The 25,022-nt window shown below is 51.7% G+C and overlaps 7 protein-coding genes across 7 annotated transcripts; 3 read left to right on the top strand and 4 right to left on the bottom strand.

Annotated features, from left to right (window-relative positions):
• Window positions 1–154: 154 nt before the first annotated feature.
• Window positions 155–3,472, bottom strand: Z517_04764 (uncharacterized protein; the record flags this gene model as incomplete). The annotated part of the gene is made up of 1 exon (XM_013430092.1): window positions 155–3,472. The coding sequence occupies one exon, from the start codon at window positions 3,470–3,472 to the stop codon at window positions 155–157; it is 3,318 nt and encodes a 1,105-aa protein (XP_013285546.1).
• Window positions 3,473–4,055: 583 nt separating this feature from the next.
• Z517_04763 (uncharacterized protein) lies at window positions 4,056–4,967 on the bottom strand (the record flags this gene model as incomplete). The annotated part of the gene is made up of 2 exons (XM_013430091.1): window positions 4,056–4,442; window positions 4,527–4,967. The coding sequence occupies 2 exons, from the start codon at window positions 4,965–4,967 to the stop codon at window positions 4,056–4,058; spliced, it is 828 nt and encodes a 275-aa protein (XP_013285545.1).
• A 2,468-nt stretch (window positions 4,968–7,435) lies between these two features.
• On the top strand, window positions 7,436–7,618 carry Z517_04762 (uncharacterized protein; the record flags this gene model as incomplete). The annotated part of the gene is made up of 1 exon (XM_013430090.1): window positions 7,436–7,618. The coding sequence occupies one exon, from the start codon at window positions 7,436–7,438 to the stop codon at window positions 7,616–7,618; it is 183 nt and encodes a 60-aa protein (XP_013285544.1).
• Window positions 7,619–7,982: 364 nt separating this feature from the next.
• On the top strand, window positions 7,983–8,924 carry Z517_04761 (uncharacterized protein; the record flags this gene model as incomplete). Its single annotated transcript, XM_013430089.1, has 2 exons — window positions 7,983–8,211; window positions 8,458–8,924. 2 exons carry the CDS (start codon window positions 7,983–7,985, stop codon window positions 8,922–8,924), a joined length of 696 nt encoding a protein of 231 aa, XP_013285543.1.
• A 3,795-nt stretch (window positions 8,925–12,719) lies between these two features.
• Z517_04760 (uncharacterized protein) lies at window positions 12,720–13,537 on the bottom strand (the record flags this gene model as incomplete). The annotated part of the gene is made up of 3 exons (XM_013430088.1): window positions 12,720–13,094; window positions 13,153–13,371; window positions 13,427–13,537. 3 exons carry the CDS (start codon window positions 13,535–13,537, stop codon window positions 12,720–12,722), a joined length of 705 nt encoding a protein of 234 aa, XP_013285542.1.
• Window positions 13,538–19,572: 6,035 nt separating this feature from the next.
• Window positions 19,573–20,707, top strand: Z517_04759 (uncharacterized protein; the record flags this gene model as incomplete). The annotated part of the gene is made up of 2 exons (XM_013430087.1): window positions 19,573–19,699; window positions 19,758–20,707. 2 exons carry the CDS (start codon window positions 19,573–19,575, stop codon window positions 20,705–20,707), a joined length of 1,077 nt encoding a protein of 358 aa, XP_013285541.1.
• A 2,388-nt stretch (window positions 20,708–23,095) lies between these two features.
• Window positions 23,096–23,521, bottom strand: Z517_04758 (uncharacterized protein; the record flags this gene model as incomplete). Its single annotated transcript, XM_013430086.1, has 1 exon — window positions 23,096–23,521. The coding sequence occupies one exon, from the start codon at window positions 23,519–23,521 to the stop codon at window positions 23,096–23,098; it is 426 nt and encodes a 141-aa protein (XP_013285540.1).
• Between the last annotated feature and the right edge of the window lie 1,501 nt (window positions 23,522–25,022).

Raw genomic sequence — 25,022 nt, 5'->3', positions numbered from 1 at the left:
CCAGATTAACATACTGAAAGTACTCTCGCAGCAAGAAAATTCCCGTCCAACTCCCTGCCTTTAACCGATTTGGTTGATCAAGACAGCTCAACTCTTTCCGTCGTAAATTTGACCAAATACTCAAAAAAAAAAAGAAAAAAGAAAACGACTAGATTCATGCCTCCGACGCCAGTGTATCCTTGCTGGTTGTGGCTGTTGTTGGAGATTGAGTCAAGCTTGATGCCCCCATCAGAATGGCCAATTGGTCAACCTCGCTCTCAGTGGCAGCTTTGGCCTTTTCGCTGCTACTTGCCGCTTTGGGGTCTTGCTGTTGCCCCGTGTGCGTTCTGTTCTTCCTCTCCTGGACATTTTTCAACAACCCAGAAAGTTCCAACTCCAAGTCATTCAGATCCACCACTTCTTTGCTGATGGTCAGCTTCTTCTTATATATTTTCAGCATTCGCGTCGCCTGGTCGGTTGCCATAGCCAAACTTCCAAACTCGGAGGCTTGGCTCATACTCTGTCGACGTCCTTGGGCCGCAGCTTGAGCCCGCAGGTCAGATGGGATCGACGGCGGTCTTCGCAATCGACCGTTATTGGCCTTTTGCCGTTGTTTAGGCGTGGACGGCATCGAGGCAGCTGTTGCCGGTGGCGACGGTGAGCGCTCTGCCAATGGCGTCCTTCTCGACTCAAGGTCCTTATTGATGTCTGCTCGAGACTTTTGACTCCTCAACCTTGGTGCCACTCGTGGCGGTGGAGAGGGTGAACGTCGAATCTCTGCTTTCTCACCACTTTGTGAATCATTGTGCTCACCAGGGTGTCCAGATTTCCTCGTTGGCGTTTCTTCAAGGTCTTCCAGGGACGTCGCAAGAGCAAGTCTCGATGTCTTGCGCTGTAATCTCACCGGCGAGAGAGATCGAGGAGTCGAGGGTGACGCTTGCCCATTCGCCCCTAGAAGTTCTGTTATGTCACTCTTCGTCAAAACCCTTCGCAGTGGCGGGAGTGACGAAGGCGTGGGTTTGGCCACTTCAGTCTCGTCAGCCGCCAACCCCAAGCCTATAGCTTGGCCCTGAAGGAGGGTCGGTGTCAGTAACAAGGGTGTTATCTTTGAGATGCTCCAGATCATGATAGTGCCGTCTAACCCAGTAGTTATGACCGTACATCGAGAGCCAGGACTCGAGTTGTCGGGTTGTTCGAGGAGAGCGATATCACTCACTCCCTCTGTGTGTCCAGATTCCCGGGCCAGCAGGCTGAAATTCCTTTCACTGTAGATTCGGATAGATTTGTCCATAGAGCAGTATCCGATCAGCATCTTTTGATCCGCACTGTCCGGGATCGAGGAGCTGACCATGGCATTCAAAAACACCGTGTCATCGCTGTCTGCATCTCCGACCTTGAAGGACTCAAGCAAGGTGCCAGTAGAGATATCGACAGTTGTGACACGACGGTCCATGGTCGATACGAACAAGGTGTTGTGCGCTGCCATCGCCATCGACAACGGGGTGCCTTTAAGTGTCAACACCTTGGTGGAGAGATAGGCCACGGCTTTCGCTCCCTCCGGCTGTCGGAGCATCCGCTCGCGAATGATCAGAGACCGGTCTGTGGAACAAGACAGTAGTTTCTGCCCATCCTGGATGAACATGACTTGATTGACGGATCCAACGTGGTCATCCATCGTCTGTAGAAGCTCAAAGGAATCGGCGCTGACGTGAAATAATTGTATCATCCGATCTCTGCTGCATGTCGCAACAAGCGATGCAGTCTCGAGAATGTCGATCGAGGTGATCTCTGCGCTGTGCGCCCTGATGGTATGTGCAATTTGCCAATCGCGGCTCTTGATCAGTTTCAACAAGCCAAAACGATCGCCAGCAATGAAAATATCATGAGGGGAGAGAAAACGCATCTGGGTCAGCTCATTCTCGAACTCGTCGTCTCGTGACTCGGCCACGTCAGGCTGCAGATTCTCTTGCTTCAAGAGTGTGCCATTGGAACTCCAGAATTTGATTTCTCCATTCTTCGAGTAGGTGAAGAAATTGCCTTGAGCAGCAGAGTCTGGAAGTGTCTGAACTCCTAGAATGACACTTTTATGAGCTGCAAATGTGGGTTGAGGTTTATCCCCATCCTCGGAACCACGACGTTGGATTTGCAGACAACCATCGTTGTTGAGAGTAATCGTGTGGTCAGTGAGGGATCCTATCGCCACCAAACTTCTTTCCGCTTGGTCAAGCAAGCCGAGCGAGCGGCGTATGGATGACAAGCGAGGTTTCCGCGACGAGAGCTTGGAAGGCGATTTATTCTCCTCTTTCCGTAGAAGGTCAAAATTCTCGCTGTGCACGCCATGAGGTGTCCCCACCAACAGTCTCCTATCTTCCGAGACGAAGGCGAGGGAAGTGATGCAGAAGTCCAATTTCCGCAAAACTTTGAGCTCCAGCACGTTCTGAGAGATGTCGACCAAACAAATCTGTCCAGTTTCTGTACCAATCACGACGTTGATTTCATCGATCGATACGACACATGTAAATGTGCTGTCCACCATTGGCCCCAGCAGAACATTGCGGCTTTGCAATGGTACGGGTCCGGGGCTTGACGGAGGTGCTTCGGACGCACGGTACCGCAATCTCCTGGTAGACGACTGTTTTCGCGCGCCTTGTATCTGCCAGAGTCGAACACACCTCGTTCCGACGGTTATGACATGGTTGCCACACCAGGTCATATCAAAAATGTTGGCAGTGCACTTGTTCGCCGAATGCAAACTCAGCTGGCCGGTTTTGGCATTACAGGACCAGACAAACAAGAATCCATCCTTGTAGTCGCCCAGGGTGGCCAAATGCTTCGTGTCAGAGCTAAAAGCTATGCACCTCAGGCCGTACGTATGATCCGTGATGATGGAAGTGGGTACCTCACAGGACGCTTCGTCAGCTGTTGAAAACAGCAGAACCCGAGGGTTGTATCCAGCCTCCCCTACTGCAAGCCAGTGGCCATCACGGCTCAGAGCCACACAGGCTGCGGTTTTGATGCGCTCCCTTGCTGTCCAAGTCTGCCCTGATGACTCGTCTACCCACTCGCGGGCTGCGGAGCCACCGGTATAATCCTCCAGTCCTTTTCGAGGAGTAAATGTGCTGATCCTCCTCCTGGACGGCGTGGTAGCCGGCGAGCTTTCATAATGAGAAGTCGGAGGGTTCAGTGAGCCCGCAGTCGGTCGAGCTTTGAAATATCGGAGTGCAGGTGTATGGTCCAAACCAAGCCTCGCCAACACGGCTACTGCGCCCGCACAATAGGCGTACGAGCTGGTCTTGGGACAGCATGCCAGCCCACTGGGACCATTCGTGGTTGTCCCAATCACCCTCTGCAGTTGTAACGCATAGTCTGTAGAGCGGGCTTTGCGAGGTAGTCCGAAACCGGCTTTAGGGATGGGTGAAGGGAGCGGGCTCGAGCGGAGGGAGGGGGACTGGTTGTTCAGCCTGCTTCGAAGACTATATGGCTGTGAGGACATGATTCACATTGCGGGTCATATGTCGCTTCAGGACGAGAGGAGAAGCATCGGGTGCCGACGGTGAATAGGCAAAGTAGAGACGACAAATGCCCAGCCGCAATCGTCATTTAATCGCGAAATTATCGGCGGTGTGGTCTCGCAGGGGTCGAGTCATCCAGGGCCGTCAATACCACTCCTCCCACTAAAATAATGTTCACTCGCCCATGGAGGTGGCCTGCAACCGAAATGAGCGAAGCAACTCGGTGAAACGAGTTGGAAATGGTTGTTGTGAAGATCATGCATTGATGGTGGTGGTTGAACGCACTTTCGCAATCTCGTGTTTACATTCCTTCCCGATACGGGAAAGGCAGACGACGCCACTTTCCTCAGCCTCATAAAGTCTTGGCTGTGGCGCTGTTTTCTACAGTATAAAGCTCAAGCCGGGACATCTACATAGAGTCAAAACAATGGGCAGTTGGCAGTGTCGATCAATTGTGAAACCATTACATGTGTACGTTGTCATCAGTAAATATACAAGTCCGTAGAATCAAAGTCGCCAACGTCCTCCTCTCCAGTCCCGCCCCGTCGCAAGCACAATTGACGTTCAAGAGTTCTCAAAAAAGTCGCTACCACAGTCGTAGACAGCTCTCAAGAGATCCACAACATTCTCAGGAAAGTCAAGGATGCTATCAAGCGTGAAGCTGAAGGACCCTGATATGGACCAGGCTGCCTGCGATCCACAAATCGTAGGCTCAGACCTCGTCACATCTGTGAGCCAATACACAAAGTCGTCGGCCTTGAACAGGAAAATCGGGGTCAGGAGGAGAATGGTCTCCGGTTCGTGGCGCAGGATCCATCTGAACAGGACAGTGAATTGATACCAGTTCAATTCCTGTTGGGTGGCAGGTGCTGAAGCGAGTATGTCGGCCTTTTGGGCTTTGGACCATTCGGTAGCGGTGGCTTCCGCCAATCCCCAAGCATAGTCGTGGTCCTGCATTGAGAGTTAGAGAGAAATCTGCACTGTGAAGAATAGAGAGATGGTTGGGGCACGAGATAGACACAGCAATAGGCGTACCTGTCTTGTTGTGTACGTCCCATCTCGCATGCCGATGAAAAAGTCCCTCCACAGTGTGGTACCAGGATTTCCACCAGTGTCCGTGCTGAGACCGAGGGCCATGGCACCGCCGCGTTGGATGGCCTCGACGATGCCCGTATCTACGTAACTGATCCAACTGTTCGGGGCGCCGAGGTTCTTGCCGATGAAGAAGGTGATGACTCCCTCAATGGCGCGGAACTGGTTGGCAGAGTTCAAGGGACCAAACCATTGACTCTCCATGTATTGCACGAATGCCAAGCGTTCTTGCATGGTTGAAGACTGGATCTGGTCGAACGTGCAACTGAGTGTCTGCTGGCAAGCTGGCCATCCAGCCTGGCGCGTTTCGAGAGATGGTATCGCTGAGCCCATGGCTGTCGCGAGCAGAGGCGCTACCGCCACAAGTGCTTTTGAGAGACGCATGTTTAGTTGCCTGTTCTTGTGCAAATGAGAGAAGAAGCAAGATGTGACAGGCTACTCAAAGAAAGATGGTGCCTGTAGGTACTTTCCAACACAGGCGGGAACCATGGTAGGTTTTAACCTGCACAACCTCCATTTTGTGTAACTGATCTATTTTGCACCTCTACCAACAGAGGCATCTTTTCTGGATGCGGGCGGTGTAAGCGAGAAGAGAGCAAGACAGAGGAAATTGCGATAACAGGGATTTTAGCGAACAAGGCTCCAACTTCGTCTAAGGACCGATCTATCTCAAGTTGTCGACTCCACGGAGGGGCTGGCGCGACAGCTAGCCCGGCTACTTGTAAGTTGGGTTTCTGTACTCGGTAGTGGCAGCTATGGACAGTGAGCTCCTTGGTCACAGAGAGTATCTTGGAAAATGTAGGCTGAAAATTTGACTGACGAGCATGAAGTCGATTTGACAGGCACTTTAACATCTCGATCTCGTATTCTCACGAAGGTTACACAAAAGAATGACGACGTCGCACGGTTCGGGCCCTCGGAACGGCACGACGAGGGGTGGTTGATAGGCGAGAACAGCTGTCCTGTGCGGAAGACGAGCCCAAGAAATGTGGCTGAAACACCCCAGGCTGGGGCTACACCAAGCTCAGGGGAGTAGAACTCAATATCTTGGGGTGCCTAGGTACTCTCTTTGTCTCTAGAACAGGGAAGTCAATTTACAAGTAATCAATCATTTCAGGCCTTTGCTCGTCGCAATAGCAATAGCGCTGAATATCGCAGTGAGACATGCACTATCTCAAAGGGCCGGAGAACGCCTCAAGCAACGAACCTACCTACCTTTCCCTCGTTCTCTATAACGTGTACGTAAACTCAACGAATACTCGGCGCTGTTCATCCGTGCCTCATTTCACAGACAAAGACACTATTGCAGAAGTGGCGGGGTCTACAGAGGACCTGTTACTCGATTTTCCTAAGCTCCTTCGGGGGTGACTGAGCCACGGTTCTCCGGGTATTGGGGCGAATTCCAGGAGGAGAGTACTAAGGCGCATGCACGGGGCATTGCACGCACGACTTTGAGGATCCCACCCGTGATGCTCACCTTAAAGAGCCGTGACTTATTGAGGAATTGAAGACACCATCGCCGTTGGATCTGGTCGGGGTTCCAGGGATTGTCGAGTCTGGATGGACGATGATACGTTGTTGCAGTGCGCGCCCTTGACAGTCATGTATGTGGCATGAGACGCAGCACGGTCTTCTCAGTTGCACATTGACCACAGTAGTGACTTTCAATCACTCAAAGATGCCAGGTAAACCATGTTGGGCCATTGAGGTAGTGAGCCAGCACCAGCACCAGCTGCGATGTCAAGGCTGCACAAGGCTGATTGATGACCACCACCAAGGAGCCACAGGAGCGGACTTGTAAGGGTAAGAATAACGAACCGAATTCGACTGCCGTTCTACTTGCCCCGGCGAGTTCCGACGATCAAGTAAGCGCTCAGGCACTGTATTGTCGCTCTTATTATTGTAGGGTTCTCACTCCCGATCCTCCCGACGTGAGATGATTTGTTGATGGCTGTCAAAGTAGTTGATTGCGGGGGAGAAAATACTTGTTAGTTGTTGCGTGACTTGGCTGCTTGGGCAATAATAATCAAGGGCTGCTGGTCATTCAGTCAGTCCGTCACGGCCATACCACAAGGGAAAAAAAAGGAAAAAGTTATGATTGGTGGAGGTGGTGGTGGTGGCACCAAATAGTGGCATGACAATGACATATGCCGATCCTCCTCACTCCGCAAAAACACCCAAGCACCCAAGCAACAAACAAGCACAAGCACAAGCACCTGATGGCAATCACTCCACTTATCGACTGATTATTTACAAGCACGCAAAGGTACATACTACGTGAGTACTCCGTAGGAGAACTCTTAGGTGGGTAGTGACATTATTGCACAGTGGTACACACGTCTTGCGGCATTTTCCACGTTTGTTGCGCTTACTTTCTTGTCCCCCGTACTTGTAACCTGCGGTACTTGGTAGAAGGATTTGGGGGGGTGGTATGATCATGACACCAGTGTGGTGTGCTTGCTTGCTTGATGTCCTTCCCTACCCTCCGCAGCCCTTTGCACTCTGGGCCGGAACACGTATGGGCTGAAAAGGGGAAATGAAGGGACAAGAGTATATAAGGGGATGGGTTGGGGCTGGCTCTCCAGTACCTTTTTTACAGATTCACATCGACATCAACATCGACAGCAACAACCCATTGCATTCCGTTGTAAATATAACCCTATTACTTTGGGCAAGACTTCCGGAAAAGACAACAAAAGCGGCTCCGCCTACGAAACGAAATCAATAGAATTCACTTTTGAGATAAAATATCATCGACGACCCAAAGCAAAGGGTCTCGTCTCGACTATATCAGATCCATTACCACTTCCACTCCCGCTCCCAACACCGAAATCTAAACAAAACATATCAAAATGACGACCCCTCTCGTCTGGAGACCATCGCCAGTGTCCATGGCACGACACAACATGCAGTTCGCCGGCTTCTTCACCGCCTTCATGATCCCCTTGGGCCTGTTCATGTGGGGTGTCCGCGACCCAGCCAGCGTCGCCGAAGCCAGGAAGAGAGCCGCCCGGTTTCGATCGATAAAAGCATAAAGAATGAAGGATGGAGCCAGGGAGAAAGAACACCATGAACTCCTGAATCATCATCATCAACATCAGAAAATAGACAATGGGTGTCGATGGAGGAAGTGGCAGGCGGCACCTTTTGGTCCGTCTTGTCCTATACCTGCGCTATGTGCCAGGTAGGCGTTTTTAGGTCTCGAGGTCGAGATCAAGGTCAAGGTTTAGCAATTGGAGTCGGTGGCCTCTCAGCATGTATATATCATATATATCAAATAGGGTATAATATATATACCCCGAACTGTGCTTCATTCGTCCCATTCCATTTTTGTTCAGGTATAATCGCAGGCTGGGTTCACCGCCGCTGTTGACGTTATGGAACTCTCGTCCGCCTGCCATGCTCTCTCCCTTCCAATCCTTTTTCATTCTCACCGTATTGCTTTCTAAGCCACCCGCTCGCGACTCGCCCTCTTTTCACCTCGGTCTACCTTTCGGTTCAAGGCGGCTTCTCCTTCGTCCGGCCTTGGCAGCGTCAAGCCCAACCATCACCAGTTCTGGATCTTCAGAGGTCTTCCTCGCCCTTGTGGAATGTGCCTCTTTCTCACGACGGCTTGACTCTGTCGAGGGTTCTTTATGATCGATTCTGGGTTCAGTAGCCCATGCCAAGATACGTGGTCGACTCCCAGACCTACTTGCACATGCACGGAGGCAATAGTCTAAAAGAGGCTCCGATGGCGTCGGAGGACCTCTCCGCGGAGGTCTTCGCCCGAGAGGAATGTCCCAATTATCCTTTTCCGATGCTGTTGCCTTCCAATAAAAAAATAAAAAAAATACCGGATACCGCTTCATTGAAAAGAGATGGGTGGGTCTAGAAGTGGAATACATTGCCGACGTCCAGTGGAACACCAAAGCATTTCAGAATCTCGTGACAGAGGAGGACGCCAAGGATCTACTCGAAGCCCTGAGCACGAATCAGCTGAAGATTGAGACGTTGACCGATTTGATCGTCGGTAAAGGGACCGGCTTGATCGTCTTGGAATACGGGGGACTAGGCACGGGCGAAACTTGCACGGCCGAGAGTGTCGCCGACTATGCACAGAAGCCTCTGTATCGCGTGACATGCAGAGACATTGGAACCGAGCCCGTCGAAGTCGAGAAGTACCTGGAGACCGTGCTTCGCCTCGGCCATCGCTGGAGTTGCGTCGTCCTCCTGGACGACGCGGACATTTTCCTGGAGGAACGGACACTCGCGGACCTGAGACGGAATGCTCTCGTGTCCGTCCGTCTTCCTGCGCGTCCTCGAGTACTACAACCGGTCCTCAAGTATGCAGGTAGGTAGACGTGGATTTATCGAGTACAGGCACAGAGGCAGAGGGAGAGGCGACCCGGATCAGGGTTCCGCCAAACCTCCACTGTCACGAACAAGGCTCTCAACCCCTTATTGCGAATCTCTGTGCGCTTTTTTCCGAGGGGCTGGCTTTCACAGACCACAGATCGAAACGTACGTACATACTTGGAAATGTTCGGCTCACTGCGGAACCTCGCTCTTGTCGCGTCTCTTTGGCTGGACATGATTACATACCTCCAGACTCCAGACTCCAGACTCTAGTAACAAGTAGTAACAAGTAGGCGGGTAGGTATCCATCCCCTCTGGAGCCTGAACTCTGGACTCTGGACTAGTAGTAGTAATCGGTACCTGTACTCGTAGTCATAGCGTGCCTGGTGAACGGTGCACGGTTTTGTCTCCAAATATAAACCGACCACTGCACGCAACCGTCATGCTATAATGCAATGTGGATGGTTTTTCTTGGACTGGCGTGGCTGGCGTGACTCGGGCTGGGCGCTTACTTGTCCTCGTACTGCCCTACTTGGGCCCTCCCTCGCCTCCTGGTCTTGGTGTAGGTACCTAGGTACCTACATAGATACTACAAGGAAGAACTAGGTAAATAAACCAGCCTATTCGCTCGCAGGATGATGTCATTGCCACGTGTTTTCTTCTTCTTCTCATTCTTCGCCTTTTTTCGTCTTTCCCTAGCTCCCAAGGCTCCCTACAAGCAGGCAAGGTAGGCAGCATTTTACCTTCTGGCTATTACCTACTCGCCGGTCGCCGGTCGCCGGTCGCCTGTCGCCTGTCGCCCTACTTGCCCACTCGCCCACTCTCCATATTTGCACTCGGACCTTTTCACCCACAAAGCTGCCAAGCAGCCAAGCAGCCTCTCGGCTACTCTCCTCCTGGGAGTAAATAACCTTCCTGGTCCACGGCTAGTACAAGTAACGGAAAGAGATAGAAAAAGATACACGATCGGGAAACACGAAAGATGAATGGTGGATGAAGGTCGGCAGAGCCTTGGCTGTCATCTCTGTATCTCCCCAAGTGCCTGTAGGTACACGTTACTGTCGAGCTGGTACTGTTGGTATAGAAGGAGTACCGAGTACGAAATTTTGGCAACAAAACTCTTTCTCTCTCTCACATAGACGCACAGTTCATAAGTGTTTGGGGCTGATTATTCGCAGCAGGATGTAACTAGCATGGGTATCCAGAACTGTACTTTTACTGACCTCGGCAGGTAGGTCGGTAGGTAGAGAGATAGATAGGCAGATACTCGGTCCCCGCTCGTCGTGATCAACCCGAACCTCGCTCCGGGATGTCCCAGATAATAGGTCTTACTTACCGCTCTCTCACTTGCTCACCTCATTCCTTTGGCTAGAAAATGTATGAGGTATGTATGTAAGCCTCCATATTAGTTCCTAACAAATAGCCCCCCAGGTCGGGAGAAATATCCCGCAGGCGGGCGAGGGCGATGCGGTGCGGTCTGATGATGGCTAGGTACGTCGTGCCCATGTCCACCACCTTACAGTACTGTATATCCGGCGGACATGTCAACGTGAGGGATGGTGGTTCGATCCGTCACGCTTGGTACTCGGTATGCTTGAGCCAAGACATTTTACCTCCCCCACTACCAAGCAGCTCTTGGGCTGGCGCTCGTATTGCCTTTTGGAAATTAACCGAGAATGGAAAATGGTGACTGGCACGTGGGATGGGTCCAAATGGGGGGGGCCAGTGGGCACACCAGTGGTGCGGGATGCGGATGCGTTGCGTGTGAGCTGGTGCATGTTCAAAAAGGGAGCAAGAAGCGAGTACGTCTTGGTCCATGCATGGCAAGAGAGATGCCGATCAATTGCTGCTTTTCTCCCTACAGGCGAAAGCGCAAATACCACCTTGGGCAGCGCTATCGAGATAGTGATACAACCCCATTGACGAATAAAAGGGCTTCGGAGTATCAAAGGACATAGTACGGAGTAGATGCTTCAAGCTAACCCCACCCGGATGCCCAGTCTCTGGGCGTATTACCCTTGCTTCTCGTAATTCGGCGGGGCAGGGCGAATCACAAACGACATCGAGGCGGGACGTCTGGTTGAAAAGGGAGAGTGGGCATGAGTGGGCGCGCGCGGGTGTGGTGGGATAGTGCGGATGCATGCTGACATGATCCCCCCAATGTCTTGGGTGCTTGGGAAAGTCTTGAGGCTGCGGCAAGGGGTCAAGTATACCTGCCGCTTGGTGAGTGGAGGGTTTTGGGCAAGGAGGTGTAGCAGCGTGATAACTTACTCGGTCAACTTGGTGACTTGGTAGGCATGCACCCTTACCAGACCAAGGTCGAGTCGATGTGCTCGAAACGTCGTCGCACAGTCAAGCCCACGTGTGTGATGAGCATCCCTCCTTTGAGTTCCTCGCTTGGAGAACGCCGGGGGCGCTCATCCCCATCGGGTTATTCTTCGGTGCTCACTTTTGGATAAAACTGAAGGTTTCGAGGCCCCGGGTAGACAGAATCCCAGCCCGTGTCCAGGGGTGTGAAAGTGAGAAGATGAGAGCCCAGAGACGATACTGGCAAGGTGCATCAGTATTAGACTTCGTGATATACGAATACTTGTGCCCTGGTTCTGGGAGCTCTTCGCGAGGGGCGGTTAAAGTAGGTGCACATCCCCGGTTGCCCTAGGCGTAGCCTGCCGGGTACCTCATACAAAGCCTAGGGATATAGTGATCATCCCTCGGGACCGCCCCTTGTTGATAGACATGGGCCGTCGCTCGCCCAAACAGGACAACGAGCAAAGGCCGAATCTCCAGAACCGAGCAGCCGTGGGAGTCCGTCATCGAGTAAAAGCATTTGTTTGCTGAAGCCGGAGTGAATTTCCAAATTCTGGGATGAATGATTCCTTCTGCCCGTATGGCCGGCCGGGAATTATAGAGCTCAAAATAGTTTTGACAAGGCAACAAAGGGTAATAGAGACGACCAACCCCTGGCCCCAGCGTCCTGGTAGGGCAGCAGCTGAGCAGCAGCTGAGCACCGAAATGTTCCCCGCGTTCGCCGTCCTAAACCCCTCGATCATTCCGGGCCAGGGAAATCCTGTAGCGGAACCGACCACGGTTTACTTTGGGGATCGGACGCCTCGACGCCTCTCTTGAGTCAACCAACTGCGAGGGCCGGGGACCTCGCCTGTCGAACAAGGGAACAAAAAGAAAGAGAACTAGCTTTCCCAAACTCTTTTTGTGAATGCCGTCTTCAGGCAATGGTCTTTTTAAGTTTGCGTACCAGAAAGGCAGTGCTCGGGAACGGCATCCAGGGTGTAGTAGTTGGTCTCTCTGCGAAATTGCGAGAAAGATGTCGGTGTACTTTGATGGAGGTATCACCTTGTAGTACAAAGATTATTTGATGAATGTTTCAAACCGGCACGGCGTTGCCGGCCTGCCACCCTGTTGATCCGTGCGTCCTTTGAACCGCTGGTATTCACATTCGCAAGGCTCCTGCGAAAGCTGTCGATAACCCATGTAGAAGGCATGCAAAAGGGCTTTACTCTCCCAGTTCTCCTTCCATAGGGACCCCCTTTTTTTCCTCCCTCCCTAGGGAACCCCTAGCGTACCACATGTTCCATCAAAGTGTAGTCGTGCAGAATACCAAAAGTTATTCCGTCCATGCTCGCGCGGTGCGCGCCTTCGCTCGCTCAAGTGCAATCGACAAAACCCAAACACAAAAAAGAAAATCCAGCCCGTGTAGGTAAGTAGATATTCAAGACCTCTGTAGAACGCCAGTTGAAAGTTGCATCCCCTTTCCATTGCCCGTTGGTGATAACGACTATGCTACAAGGAATCCTCAAACGAGTGTAGGGCAAACTCCGAGTTGAGGTCCACAGCATTCTTATCAAAATAGCATTCTGGTCCGTTGTAAAGCATATTGTCGTGGGTGGAGAAGGCATCGAACTTGTCGAACTTGTCTGGCATCAGCATCTCGCTGAAGGACTGGTCTTGACATGATCGCAGGGCGTTGAGCTCTGCTGTCAGTTCGGCGATTCTGCCATTGAGCTTCGAGACCTCGTCGGCTTGTCTGGTATATGACTGTAGCAGGTCTTGGTGCTTCTCATGAAGATCTTCCAATTGGCGCTCAAGGCCCTTGACATGTTTTTCTTTCCTCTCGCGGAAGGCCCGTTGAGATGCGCGATTTTGAGCACGTCGTCGCTGTCATTGAAGTCAGTAAACCTTGCCAACAGAGTATAGTGGGTAGTGGGAGACGAACCAGGTGCATGTTTGGAATGGTTTCCTTGTCCTTGGCTGTGGGGGCTGAAGTGCTGCCAGATCGTCGTCGTCTTCGGTCGGTCTGATCAATGGCTGCGGCGTTGTTGTATTCAACGGGGATCTTGTTCGTCTGATTCGCGGGATAAAACGATGCCGGCGTTGTTCCATATGGGAAGAGGTCATACTGCATGGGGGCGTTGTTGAACATGATTTGACTCATCTGCTTCGGCGAGGATTAGCGGTCGAAGGGTTCCATACGGTGGGGGTGGACTTACACGAGGCGAGTTGGGACTTGACCCTTCAGAGGTGCTGTCGAAGTATTGTCCGGCGGTGAAAAGTGATTGACTTGGTGATTGACTCGGGGAGCTCACAAAGCCAAAGTCCATGTTGATATTTCGATCCCAGATCGACGTCATTCGAGGGACCAGGTGGTCTGAGGACGAGGTCTTTATCTTTTCTGGGACTCTCAGAGACCCGGATCTTGAACTTGAGTAAGCGTCGAGTATGTAAGATTGAACAACCCCAAAGAAATATTCTTGGACTGTGTTTGGTATTTCATCAATGTCAGATGCGGTGGAAAATCGATGGACTGGTTCAAGGGGATTGAAGATATAATTCGCCTTTGGGGGGGGGGGATCTGGCTAGGGCTATCCAGGGCCCAGCGGCGCTAGAGGGGCATACGAGGATTAATTGTTCTGCCATGGTCTTAATCCGCATGAGAGCAAGCACCCCGGTATCGTTAGCCCCGAGAATCACGAACTGATCGCTTGCAGGGGGTGGATTGCTCACTTGTTCAGAGAAGGTTGCCGGGCGTAGCGGTTTGGCAAGGGCCATTGGAGGGTCACCTTTGAAAAGGGACGAGTAGGGTTGACCGACGGGAAATGTACGGGCAGCAACAGGCGCAGGCCCAAGTTGACGTTGCTAGACTGTCTTGTCTGCCTGGCAGCCAAACGGACACCTTACGCCGACTACCAAAAGAGGTTTGGCGCCGCCATCAAGCCCTGTTCCCAAGACTTTTGGAAGCAGGTTAGAAGCTTTCCACCCTGAGGTCAGCAATTCCGGAGTGGACCACCGGCAGGGTAATGCTTCAGAGAGAGGCGCAACGTGACTGGTGGAAGGCCGATGGAGAGCCTAAAAGGCCGTGATGGCCCTACAAGCCTGTCCTTGTCAGCCAAAGGCGGGGGCCAAAAGAGTGTAATTGGGGGGAGAGCAAAGTCATCATCACCCCGTTGGAATGAGCGATGCTCGGCATCAATCGCCTTGTTGGGGACCCAGTGCAAAGGCACCAGCGACCAGTGGTGCGCAGGCATTATTGGCAGGTGCAGCAGATGGCAGGTGCACAGGAGAAGCTCGGACCAAGCGCTGTTTCCTATTACAGAAGGCGCCCTTGCCCAATATAGGAATAGCCTAAAAGTATAGTCGACTACCTCTGTAGGCATAGCTTGCATCTGACCACCTGCCCCCATGGAGACCCTCTGACTCTCTATCCATATCCATGTTGGTGGAAAGGTATCTCAGGTACAATAATACATTAATATGTATCGACGATCTTCCTAACATCCCACGATGGACCCGAAGCTTGTTGCTGTATCTACGAATAATGCCACAGATGAGTCTAGTTTCAGGGATTGAGCTTGTATGAGAATGCCTCGCGGATATCATCAGTCCTCGGGTGAGTGATTAAGCTCTCGTGGGAGCGTCAAGTCTTTCAAGGACCGAGAGAGAGCGAGAGAGAGAGAAAGTATGTGCTGGTGCTCTGAGGAGCAATCGTCTTCGATAGACCGTCGACAAGCCCATCATCAGCATCAGTCATACCCACAATCACGCCAACAGCTAAGTCAACAATTAATGACCGCAGAGGGTTGTGTGTTGCCGGATATGTCTTTACAATACGCAGAACAAAACCCACCCCGCGCATCTCCCATGCAAACGGTCGCTCATGTAATACAATTTTTGCTGACCGATATTTCTTTGGCCTTTGTTGGTGCTGCGTAAAACGTTTCCTAGCTAGCCACGTCAAACACGATGCATGGGAAGTGCGGCTGTCTTGTCGAGATTGGAGGCGTCTGGACTTCGTTCGATGCATGGATCTCCCTCTGCCGGCCCGTTGACTGGTCCGCTGGACATGGCAGTCTCTCAACGTTGACGCTGCACCTGACGGTCAGTTTCATTAGCGTCGACGCCACAAACTCCTCGAAATGGTAAGTGCCAGGGTGTGGTTCTTGAGTTCGTCATGCCGCATGGACGCTGGGGAACAATACGGACCCTGCCCACCACTCCGGAGCCTGGTGCGGATCCCTCTTTCCGAGGGCCCTTGACCCAAGGGCGTAATCGGTAGAGATTGATGTGATTGGCGTCTTCACTTCTCGAAAGATGGGCCGATCGCGAATCTGGTGGTTGAGCAGTCCAATGATCACTCTGTTTGGAGCGCCGTGGCCGGACTGAGGTTGGGCTGATGCAGCAGTGAACCCCTGCCATGGTCCCGAGAAGCCGACAAGTCATGTGCACTACCTTGCGCTCTTCGTAAAAGCAGCGTCAGTCTCGGCGGGTTTGAGCTTTGCAGACCTGGGCAGGTGCCAAGAAGGACACATTCTTAATGAGGCAATTGCTCTTATCAGCCTGACATGAATCTCGTCTTCTTGGTATTTTGTTGCCCAGCCGCTGTTTTGGCAAGCAGTTGCGGAACAAAGCAACTCGAACCGCCCCAACGCGGGCTTCCAGAGAGAGAGCAATAGACATTTCCGAAGGTTATGCTCCATTACTTGTTGAGTTGAGACTTGATCGGCGTTCCATTTCCGTGGACGTGGAGTTGCTGACACGGTGCTGCTGCCTTACGTTGTCTCAGTTTTGGGATATTCAGCAGTTGTCTTAGCAGCTTGGTGCTTGGTAGGGGCCGCTCGGACCGTAACCACGAGCTACCGATTGAAACCCACACTCTTCAGACCCTTAGGAATGATGATCTGCTTGAAAAGACCACCCGTAACCACATGGCATGATGTGGTCATCTTTGCAGACTCCTGTGATCGGCATTTTCATAGCCGCAATAGGCAATTTTTTAAGGCACCTACTCAAAGCGGAAGTGAAATTGTATTTTCTTTTTGCTCAAGTTGGCTGCGCTGCTGCGGTACCTGGTGTTCGTTTGCATGCGCTGAGAATAACGAGACCGATTTAGAAGGAGCATTTTTTGTAGAAATATCAATCCTTTTAGATGATCAATCAGAGGGCGAAATCCCACTCGGCGCTGCTCTTCAGATGGAATACATGGCTCACGGCACACCAGGTATTCAGAAATGTGTAATCCAGCATGTACCAACTAGGTACACGGTACTGAGATGGTTACAACTGAAGATAGGTAAAGTCAAATCGGTTCAGTGCCCGGTGTGCCCGTATTATAATCAAGTGAATAAGGCAGTCCTCGGGTCTCAAAGCCGACCGCCCCTCTCCTACGGGCTTTTTTTAGACATCGGCTAGGGACGAAGGTGATATTATGTATATTGTGACTACTGACCAATAAACTGGGAACAATCAGATACGAGTATCTGTGTTTCCTCTGAGGCTCAGCTAGGTACCTTCCTACTGTAGGTACCTTGTACATGGAGCTTACCTCTCACAGCCAAGTGCACCCTTAAGGAGATTTCTTAGGTAAAAGGTTACAAAGTACGGCGCCGAACCGGAAGAGCGAGCTCCATCTACGAATCTGCAGGTACACGACCTCGGGAGAAAATGGAGTCGGGATTGAGGGGGATGGATTCTCGTCCAAGTGCTAGGAGTAGCGCTGCAACCGTTCTCGGGACGCCAGCACAAGCCAGTATTTTTCCGTGGCGTTTGAAGTTGTTGCCTGAGAATTGTGTACCAGTTACGCAGATACAGCCCATGCTGTACGCACACGACTAGTATGTAGATATGTCGAGGTGGGTGTCCTCAACACCAGATGTTGTATCCATTCTCGCAGTGGACTTCATCCGCTAGGCTCTGACACGAGTCGTCCTTGGGTTATTTTCATCGACCGAACTCTGCTTGATGATTTGGCCGGAGAGGGACGGAGTGTGCTGAATTTGTCTCGGCATTGATCTTGGGTTAACTGACCATGATACGCGTGAATGCCCACAGCCATCACATATTCTGTAGCGCTCTGCCGCGAACTTGGCAGGAGATATTGCGCCATGTTTGACGACTATTGAACTGACATGACCTGTCACTCTATCTTCTTGTGAGAGTGGGCACGAACTGGTTATGACATACAGAGCTGAATGATGGAGACGAAGATTTCTTCCATCCCCATCCACCACTAGTTACTAGCCGGCATTGTTCCAGAGATCAGCCGATCACCGCTACTTGTGCCTGGAATGAGAAGGTCGCGCCGAGCAACAACTGGGTTCCGACTGCTTCTCCATATGCCGGTTGATATATCTTGCATTGATCCGATGGATGGTCACATTGTCGAATTTTTTCAGTGCATCGTATGGTAGGTGTTGCGAGCCCTGTTTCACGCGGGAGAAGGGTGAAAGATTCATGATCTATACATTGGATTTCCAGTGCTGCACAGGCCCTATGAGGTTATGAGCCGTTGTAGGTTCTGCAGTATGGGAGACGACCGTTGGGGATGTAACCCTGGAGAAACAACTTTTGAATTTTCTGGATACGCTGGGGCACTTACAGACTTCATGCTGGCATCAGGGGTCATAGACGACGAGGTGGATGGTTTGACCTCACTTTGACTTTGACTTTTGACTTTTTCACGAATCGTCTCCGGCCTCGTGGCAGACCCTGTTGGAAGAAGGTTGCACAACATCAGGGGTCGTCCACGAGGGAGTGACGGCAAGATCCAAGATGGACTCCAACCCCAGTATGGATGAGTGTCATATTTACTCATAGGAGAGATCTGGCAGCGAGGTTCAAGGCTGAACAGCTCTTCGCTTATGTACAGTACGTAGTGTACATGATCAGATCTCTCTATCAGGGTAACCCGATTCAGTTGAGTCTCTAGCCTTGCAGCCCAAAGGCCACACACAACAAATACTGCTAGCGACCTAAGAATCTCTCTTCTTACTGTCGGGAGACCATTGAATTCTACCTCGTACTGTGCGCAGACACTTGCACCAACAAGTACAAATACATTACATGGGCTTCTGCCAGTTGACGAGCTGTGTTACAGTACATGCCTCGACCGGTATCCTCGCATCCCGGGTACCCGAGGAAACAAATGAGTTGGTGACACAGGCGACGGTGAAAGCGTAGTACGAGGGATTGGCAAGATGAGAAGATTTCCGATGATTGTGAAACACTGAAAAAACGTGGTGAGTGCGTGGTGCTGTTGAGCGGCCCCTGAAATGATGCACATGGGTATAACCACGAGTAGGGACCCCCCAGGCTCTACAAATCATACGAGAACTTGTACAACAAAGGTACTAATAGGGGGGTTGGGGGGCGTGCTAGAGCCCAGAAGAGCGCCATAAGGAGCCCCAGAAGGGTAGATCCTGCCCTTATTCAATCTGCTGGCGCATGGCCGGCCCCTGTTAGGCCTATCGTTCTAAGTCTCCTCTAGTGCCCTTCTAGACCATATTGGGGCTCTAGCGTGCCTTTAGCGATGCCTCTTGGGTGCCTCTCCAATTCCCCCCTATGATCCACTGTGGAAGCTGTGGCATCTTCAGCAGCCACCATCTTCGATCTGCATCCCCCCCAACACCCTTTTGCGTGCACTTCCAGGCTCCCATAGGCTACTTAGCCCCCTTCAGAGTCTCTCTAGGCTCCTCTAAAAGGGTTTCTACCATTGGCACCGGCTCCCTCCTGGACGGGTAGAAATCACGCCCCGTGTCTCCCCGTCCATTCACAGCCTTAGCGATCAGGTCCTTCCAATTCTAATTGCTGGAGCTTGCAAAGCTTTCTCTCCACCACTCTCTTCGCCCACGCTTCAGCCAAACCTGCCGTACCACCAGCTCCTGCACCTCCACCGTGCAACTTTGCACTTGGACGCATCCAACACCTCTACCATACTCCATCTGATTATCACCCTCATCTGCACCGCGACCACCGAGGGTTGCACTTTTGTGAGCAAACATAGGAGAGTCGTCGGAGGCAGCTGTGTCGAATTCTTCCTATCGTCGATATCTCATTGCTATTACTGTCCTTGGAGGTGAGTTTCAACTGATATTGGGGCCTTTGATCTGCCAGGCCCTGGGGCGGCAGGACTCAACATATCTAGTTGCTAACCATGACATTTTTGGGAATCAGGGGCCTCGTCTCCTTCAAATTTGTATCGCCGAGCTCATCCCGATCCCTTCCTTCCACGCCATAAACCTCTCCAGGCTGAGCATGATTTAGCCACGACCAATTGGAAGAGACATTTTCGACCATATTGCACTCAGACCATCAGCCCGACCGCTTTCACGTCTGAGAACCGGGCGACCTACGCGTTGCCACGATGGGCTGCACCGGATCCAAATTAGATCCGCGGGAAAAGGAGGCCGCGCAACAAAACGCGAAGATTGAACGTCAGTTACGTGCAGATAGAAGAACAGAGTCTCGGACTGTCAAGATCCTGCTGCTAGGTATGCGACCATGGTATCGGTTTGTCGTCTCTACTATGGTCAACTGACATGGGTGTAGGTGCGGGTGAATCGGGAAAATCGACAATCATCAAGCAGATGCGCATTATCCATTCTAGTGGATTCCAGGATGATGAGCGCGTACAGGTCAAGGCCGTCATTTTCTCCAATGTCGTTATCGCATTCCGCGTCTTGTACGAGATCATGCAAGATGAGGGGATTGAATTCACGGACGAGTCCAACGAAGCTTATGCCGAATACCTTGAAAATGTCAATGCCGACGTCGATGCGCATGAGGCGTTCCGCGACAAGAGAGTCAAAGAGGCCATGATTGCGCTGTGGAAGGACGCTGGTGTACAAAAGGCCGTTTCCAAAGGCCACGAGTTTGCGCTTCATGATAATCTGACCTTTTACTTTGACAACATCAATCGCATGTTCGAACCCGACTGGCTACCCAACGATCAAGATATGCTCCATGCCAGACTCAGAACGACTGGCATTACTGAAACCGTCTTCGAGCTCCAACAACTGACGTTCCGCATGATGGACGTGGGAGGACAAAGGTCAGAACGTAAGAAATGGATTCACTGCTTCGAAGGTGTTCAGTGCCTGCTTTTCATGGCCGCCTTGTCTGGATATGACCAGTGCCTGGTGGAGGACGTGAATGCCAACCAGATGCACGAGGCTCTGATGCTCTTCGAATCATTGGTCAATGGAGAATGGTTCAAGGACAAGCCCATTATCCTGTTCCTCAACAAAATCGATCTCTTCCGGGAGAAGCTACCCATATCACCACTTTCGGCACATTTCCCCGATTATACTGGCAAAGATGCCGACGAAGAAGCGGCCAAGCAGTTCTTTGCCAACAAGTTCCGATCCATCAACCGCAACTCCAACCGCGAAATCTATATTCATTTCACCAACGCAACTGACACCAATCTTCTCAAGAAGACCATGGAAGACGTGCAGGATATTTTGATTCAGAAAAACCTTCAACGACTTGTTCTGTAATGTGGCGCCATCAAAAAGTTTTCTGGCTGGGATTCCCCGCCGCCTGTCTTTCGATCTCGGTGGCACAGTACAAGGCGGAATTCACGCAATGGTCTATTGGTCGGATCAAGTCGGGATATTTCAGTGTCGGCTCGACATTTGTTACATTTTCCTCGGCGGTGAGGTTTGCAAGACACAGGCATATCTATCCATCAAAAAGGAGGCAATACTATCTTCCGTTTCATTATTGCAGCGTTGGCGTATAGGAAATGCTTTTGAGGTCAGCAACGCCCTTTGTTTCGGCCTACCAAAACCCTTCGACAGGATCGGTCAGCGATTGCTAGGATAGTGGGAGCTGCACAGCAACTATAGACACGAGGACGGAGGTGGCTTGACCTCCAACTTGCTGGACCGTGTAAATGGCATCGATCAAGCATGCCTTCTCGTGGCGCTGCAGGTCACCCTCGACAGGCAACTACAACAGTGGGAAGGTCTTGTTGGAAGTGAGGGTGGCCAGCACAGTACAAGTGACTCGACTGCGTCGACTGACAGACTGTGTGGGAAAGGGACATGGAAACAAGAGATGTCTGGAAATGCATCAATGGATAGGAGTGTCTGAGATGGCACTTGGAGCTTCATTGGGATGCGCCCGTGCAGACAGGGCGCCGCACCCACTTGTCATGGATTTTCCCCCCCTCTGCGGGATTTCTTGCTCTTCTTTTGTTCGGTCTCGGTGTTGATGTTGCTGATGGTTGTGGCAGTCATATTGCGAGCTGAAAAGGTCAATGATATTATATCTCACCGTGATTGCCTGCCATTTTATGCACAAGTCGAAGCCTCTCTCTCACACGTAGCTTTTTTCGTGGGTTCTTACCTTCCAACCCTCGACCCTTTTTCAGTGTTAGTCAACTCTTCGTCTTTCCAATGTTGTCGCTTCTCACTTGCAGAGCATAAAGCGGCACGGATTCTGGTCTTCAGGTCTTCAGGCCTGTCGATCTTGTCTGAGTCTTGGTTGTTTCGTTCCGTTCCGATCCACCTTTGGCGTCCGCGCCGGCTGGGGTCATGCACTACCATACCGGTGTCCGCAAGTCGATTGTCACTACTTTCCAGGTAGGTTCGTCGGGAGGTATATACGCCCAGAAAGCCGAGGTGATGAGCTGATTAAGTGGCGAGAGAGACGCCGTAGCTATGTAAGCACAGCCTTGGACGGGTGGGTAGATAGTACAGCGTTGTTGTGTAGCTGGCAGAACGTTGTAGACGTCAGTCAAGGTTTGGACTTCACTTACCTGCTCGGTGTGAGAAATCCGTAGAGGACCCATCAGTCAACCAGTCAGTCAGTCAGCAACCGTGCGTCAGAAGGCGATCGTGGAGAATCGGATGCTTTTTGACTTGATTTGTGTCCTCGCTACAAAATGCTTGGACCTTTACCGAGTAGGGTGATGGGGTACCGAGTAGGTACGAGCACCACGAAGTCCGGAGTCCTTACTTCAGGTATTTAGTACAAGCATACTTTTTTTTTCGTCGACCCGCCCGTACGCACGCACGCACGCACGCACGCACGCACGCACGCACGCACGCACGCACGGCTGGTGGGGTGAATGCGTGGATTTAGTGGTGAAGCGGATATACGTTTCCACTACCGAGTACTTCTACTTGAAGCAAAGCCCTTAGGCACGCAAGGCCAGAAGCAAAGGCAGAAGGTGGCAGATATATTACCCGAATCCTCAGTCCTCAGTCCTCAGTCCTCAGTCATCAGTCATCAGTCATCAGTCGTAGTCAATCCCTAATTCCAAATTCCCCGGATTCTCGGGTTGTTGATTCCCGGATCAGCCAACGAGATGAAGATGATTCAACGCTTGCATGTCTGTCTACAAAGGGCAAATGATAAAGGGACAAAAGGGGCAGTGATGTGCACTATGTACCTGCTAGGCTAGTATGGAGTATTCAGGAGCCTTGGGATACAACGTAATTGTGATTGCGACTGCGACTGCGACGGCGATTTGGTAGAGACGATATGATTGATTGACCAGTTAACTAAGTAATGCGTACATTGACCAAGTCCAGCGAGCCGGGTGTCTGAACCCAGGATTCCTCAGACTCTGTCTGTCAACAACACCTCGTACTAGCAATGTCTCCCAGTATATCCCAAGCAAGACACAGCTGAATAACCAGGTTTGAGGTCCGGAGAAGACACCTTGCGGGGCCGGGGGTCATGATACGGAAACGAGTGATTGAATAGCGTCGGTGGCGTGGTGGCAAATGCATAGAAGATGAATACTCGGGAAGACGCAGACAAAACTCCAGTAAACAACCAATTCACAAACAGCGGTTTCGTAGTCAATACCCAGCGTACTGTGTCATCGTCCCATCCTCTTGAACACAGGGACTTTCTGGTATTCTCTCTTTCTTTCACTTGTGATCTCCCTTGATCTTGTGGTACAAGTCACTGGCGAGGGAGGTACTTGGCCTGCGCTGCTCCGACATTCTCCGCCCACCGGTCGCCTCGAGGCCAAATATACTGTCCTTTCGAGTCACGTCGCTGGCGACGGCCACGCTGCCCTTTCTGGCGTTAGCCGTGGCGGCGCCTCCCTCGGCCACCGCGACGCTGGATCGGCGATGTGCGCCATCGGCTGCTGCTGTTGCTGCAACGTTCTGCACTGCCTGCGCAGCCGCCGCGGCGTGTTCGTCGAGAACTGCCTGGGAGGCTCGTCGGTCCGTCTCCATGGCGTTGGAGGCCGCACTGTGACGTCGGTAGAATCCGCTGTGCCGGCGCAGGAACTCGTCGTACGTGGGATTGGCCTTGTATCCCGACCCGCCTGTGAGGGCGTGCGGCATGGTGAAGGCGCCAGACATTCTGTGTGAGGTAAGGAAACCTTAACCTGAATAGAGTCCTGAACTGTGATGTGGTGGTGTCTGCCCTTGCACGGTTACATACACCCGCTTGCTAGATTGCGGACCGGGGTATAGTGCTTACCAGGGACTGCGAGGTGGGTATAATATGCACTCAGTGCAGCGTCCACCGAGACAGGGTGATCCCACTATCGTTTCCGGGATCGCGAAAGTGGAACCTCCTGTCCCTTCCTCGATCTAGTCGTATGCTCTGGGCACACCTGAATAGGGAGCCTCGCTTCTCTGGTGGCGAAAAACTGATCGCTGGTGGTCGGGCAGGTCCTCTGTGGACCTGAGCGACACGAGTCAAATGGAGTTCTAGCAATGCAACTTACAGTCAAACTCCGGTGAGCGAGGCAATGCTTGAGGTATGCTTCTGTGGCTACGCTGCTGTACAATGACGTTGACTTGCGAGCATCGGTTGCACACCAGAAATGTCCCACCACGATGAGCTTGCAGGTGGAGGTGGGGTCTTGTTGCACCGAGAAAGACGAATCTTATCAGGAAGATGATAGGCTGCGAGGTGTTAGATGGTTTCAAAAAGCTGTGAGTATGTAATCTTTTCTTGAGGGAGCTGAGTCAGGAAGAGTAACTGACAGGCAAATTTGCCTCCAACGCTTCGAACAGCTTGCGGAGGATCTGAACCCCGAGTTTGTCAATGTCTCGCTTGGATAAAACGGCAAAGGCCAGTCAGTACTGTTAAATGTGTTGGGAACTCGGAAGTAGAAACGGGTGCGCGATGGTAGCCTTGGGCGAAGAGAGGAAGTAGACGATTTCCCGATCGGGACTTGTAATCCTCAAATCAAAAGTGTGATGCGAGAAAGGGAAAACAGAATTGATCAGAAAAGCGCAAGGACCAGAGAGTCGTTATATGATAGTTTGCTCAACGACAACGACTCGTCGCTTGTAAATGGCCATGGCATATTCTTCAGGGACTTTGTGTCGTCAATTCTAAACTCTCGACCCTACCAGGTGTATGCTTTGGCTCGATATATGCCAAACCCCGCATTTTTTGAGCCGAATTGAGCGAATCAGCAGCATATCCTGGCCTCGGAGAAACAGTTGTTCCAAAACGGAGGAGAATGGGTGGTGCGCTGGATTTCTCGGGGAAAGGTATGCATTGTGTCTGCGGGTGTGTGATAGGATTGACCAACGGACTGGCTGGCTGGCTGGCTAGCTGATTGATCAAGTTCAAGTACTTGTCACAACATCATAGCCTGGTCCAGCTTGTCTGGGCTGAAGCTGACTCAGACTGCTGTGAGGAGATATGTATCTCTCCTTGTCTCCCTTTCGAGTTGTTCGGCCAAAGGAGTCTCCATACTCCTCTCACCTCTTGTCAGTCAAGTACCTCTATCCGATACCTGTTCAGCAGCGGAAATGGGTTCTCGCCACATGGTATTGGTATGCGGGCGCAATGGCATATACCGAGTACTCGTATTGAGAGGGA

This window comes from Fonsecaea pedrosoi (assembly GCF_000835455.1).
Source record: "Fonsecaea pedrosoi CBS 271.37 unplaced genomic scaffold supercont1.3, whole genome shotgun sequence".
Taxonomy (NCBI): Eukaryota; Fungi; Ascomycota; class Eurotiomycetes; order Chaetothyriales; family Herpotrichiellaceae; genus Fonsecaea; species Fonsecaea pedrosoi.
This window is presented reverse-complemented; position numbering and strand designations above follow the sequence as displayed.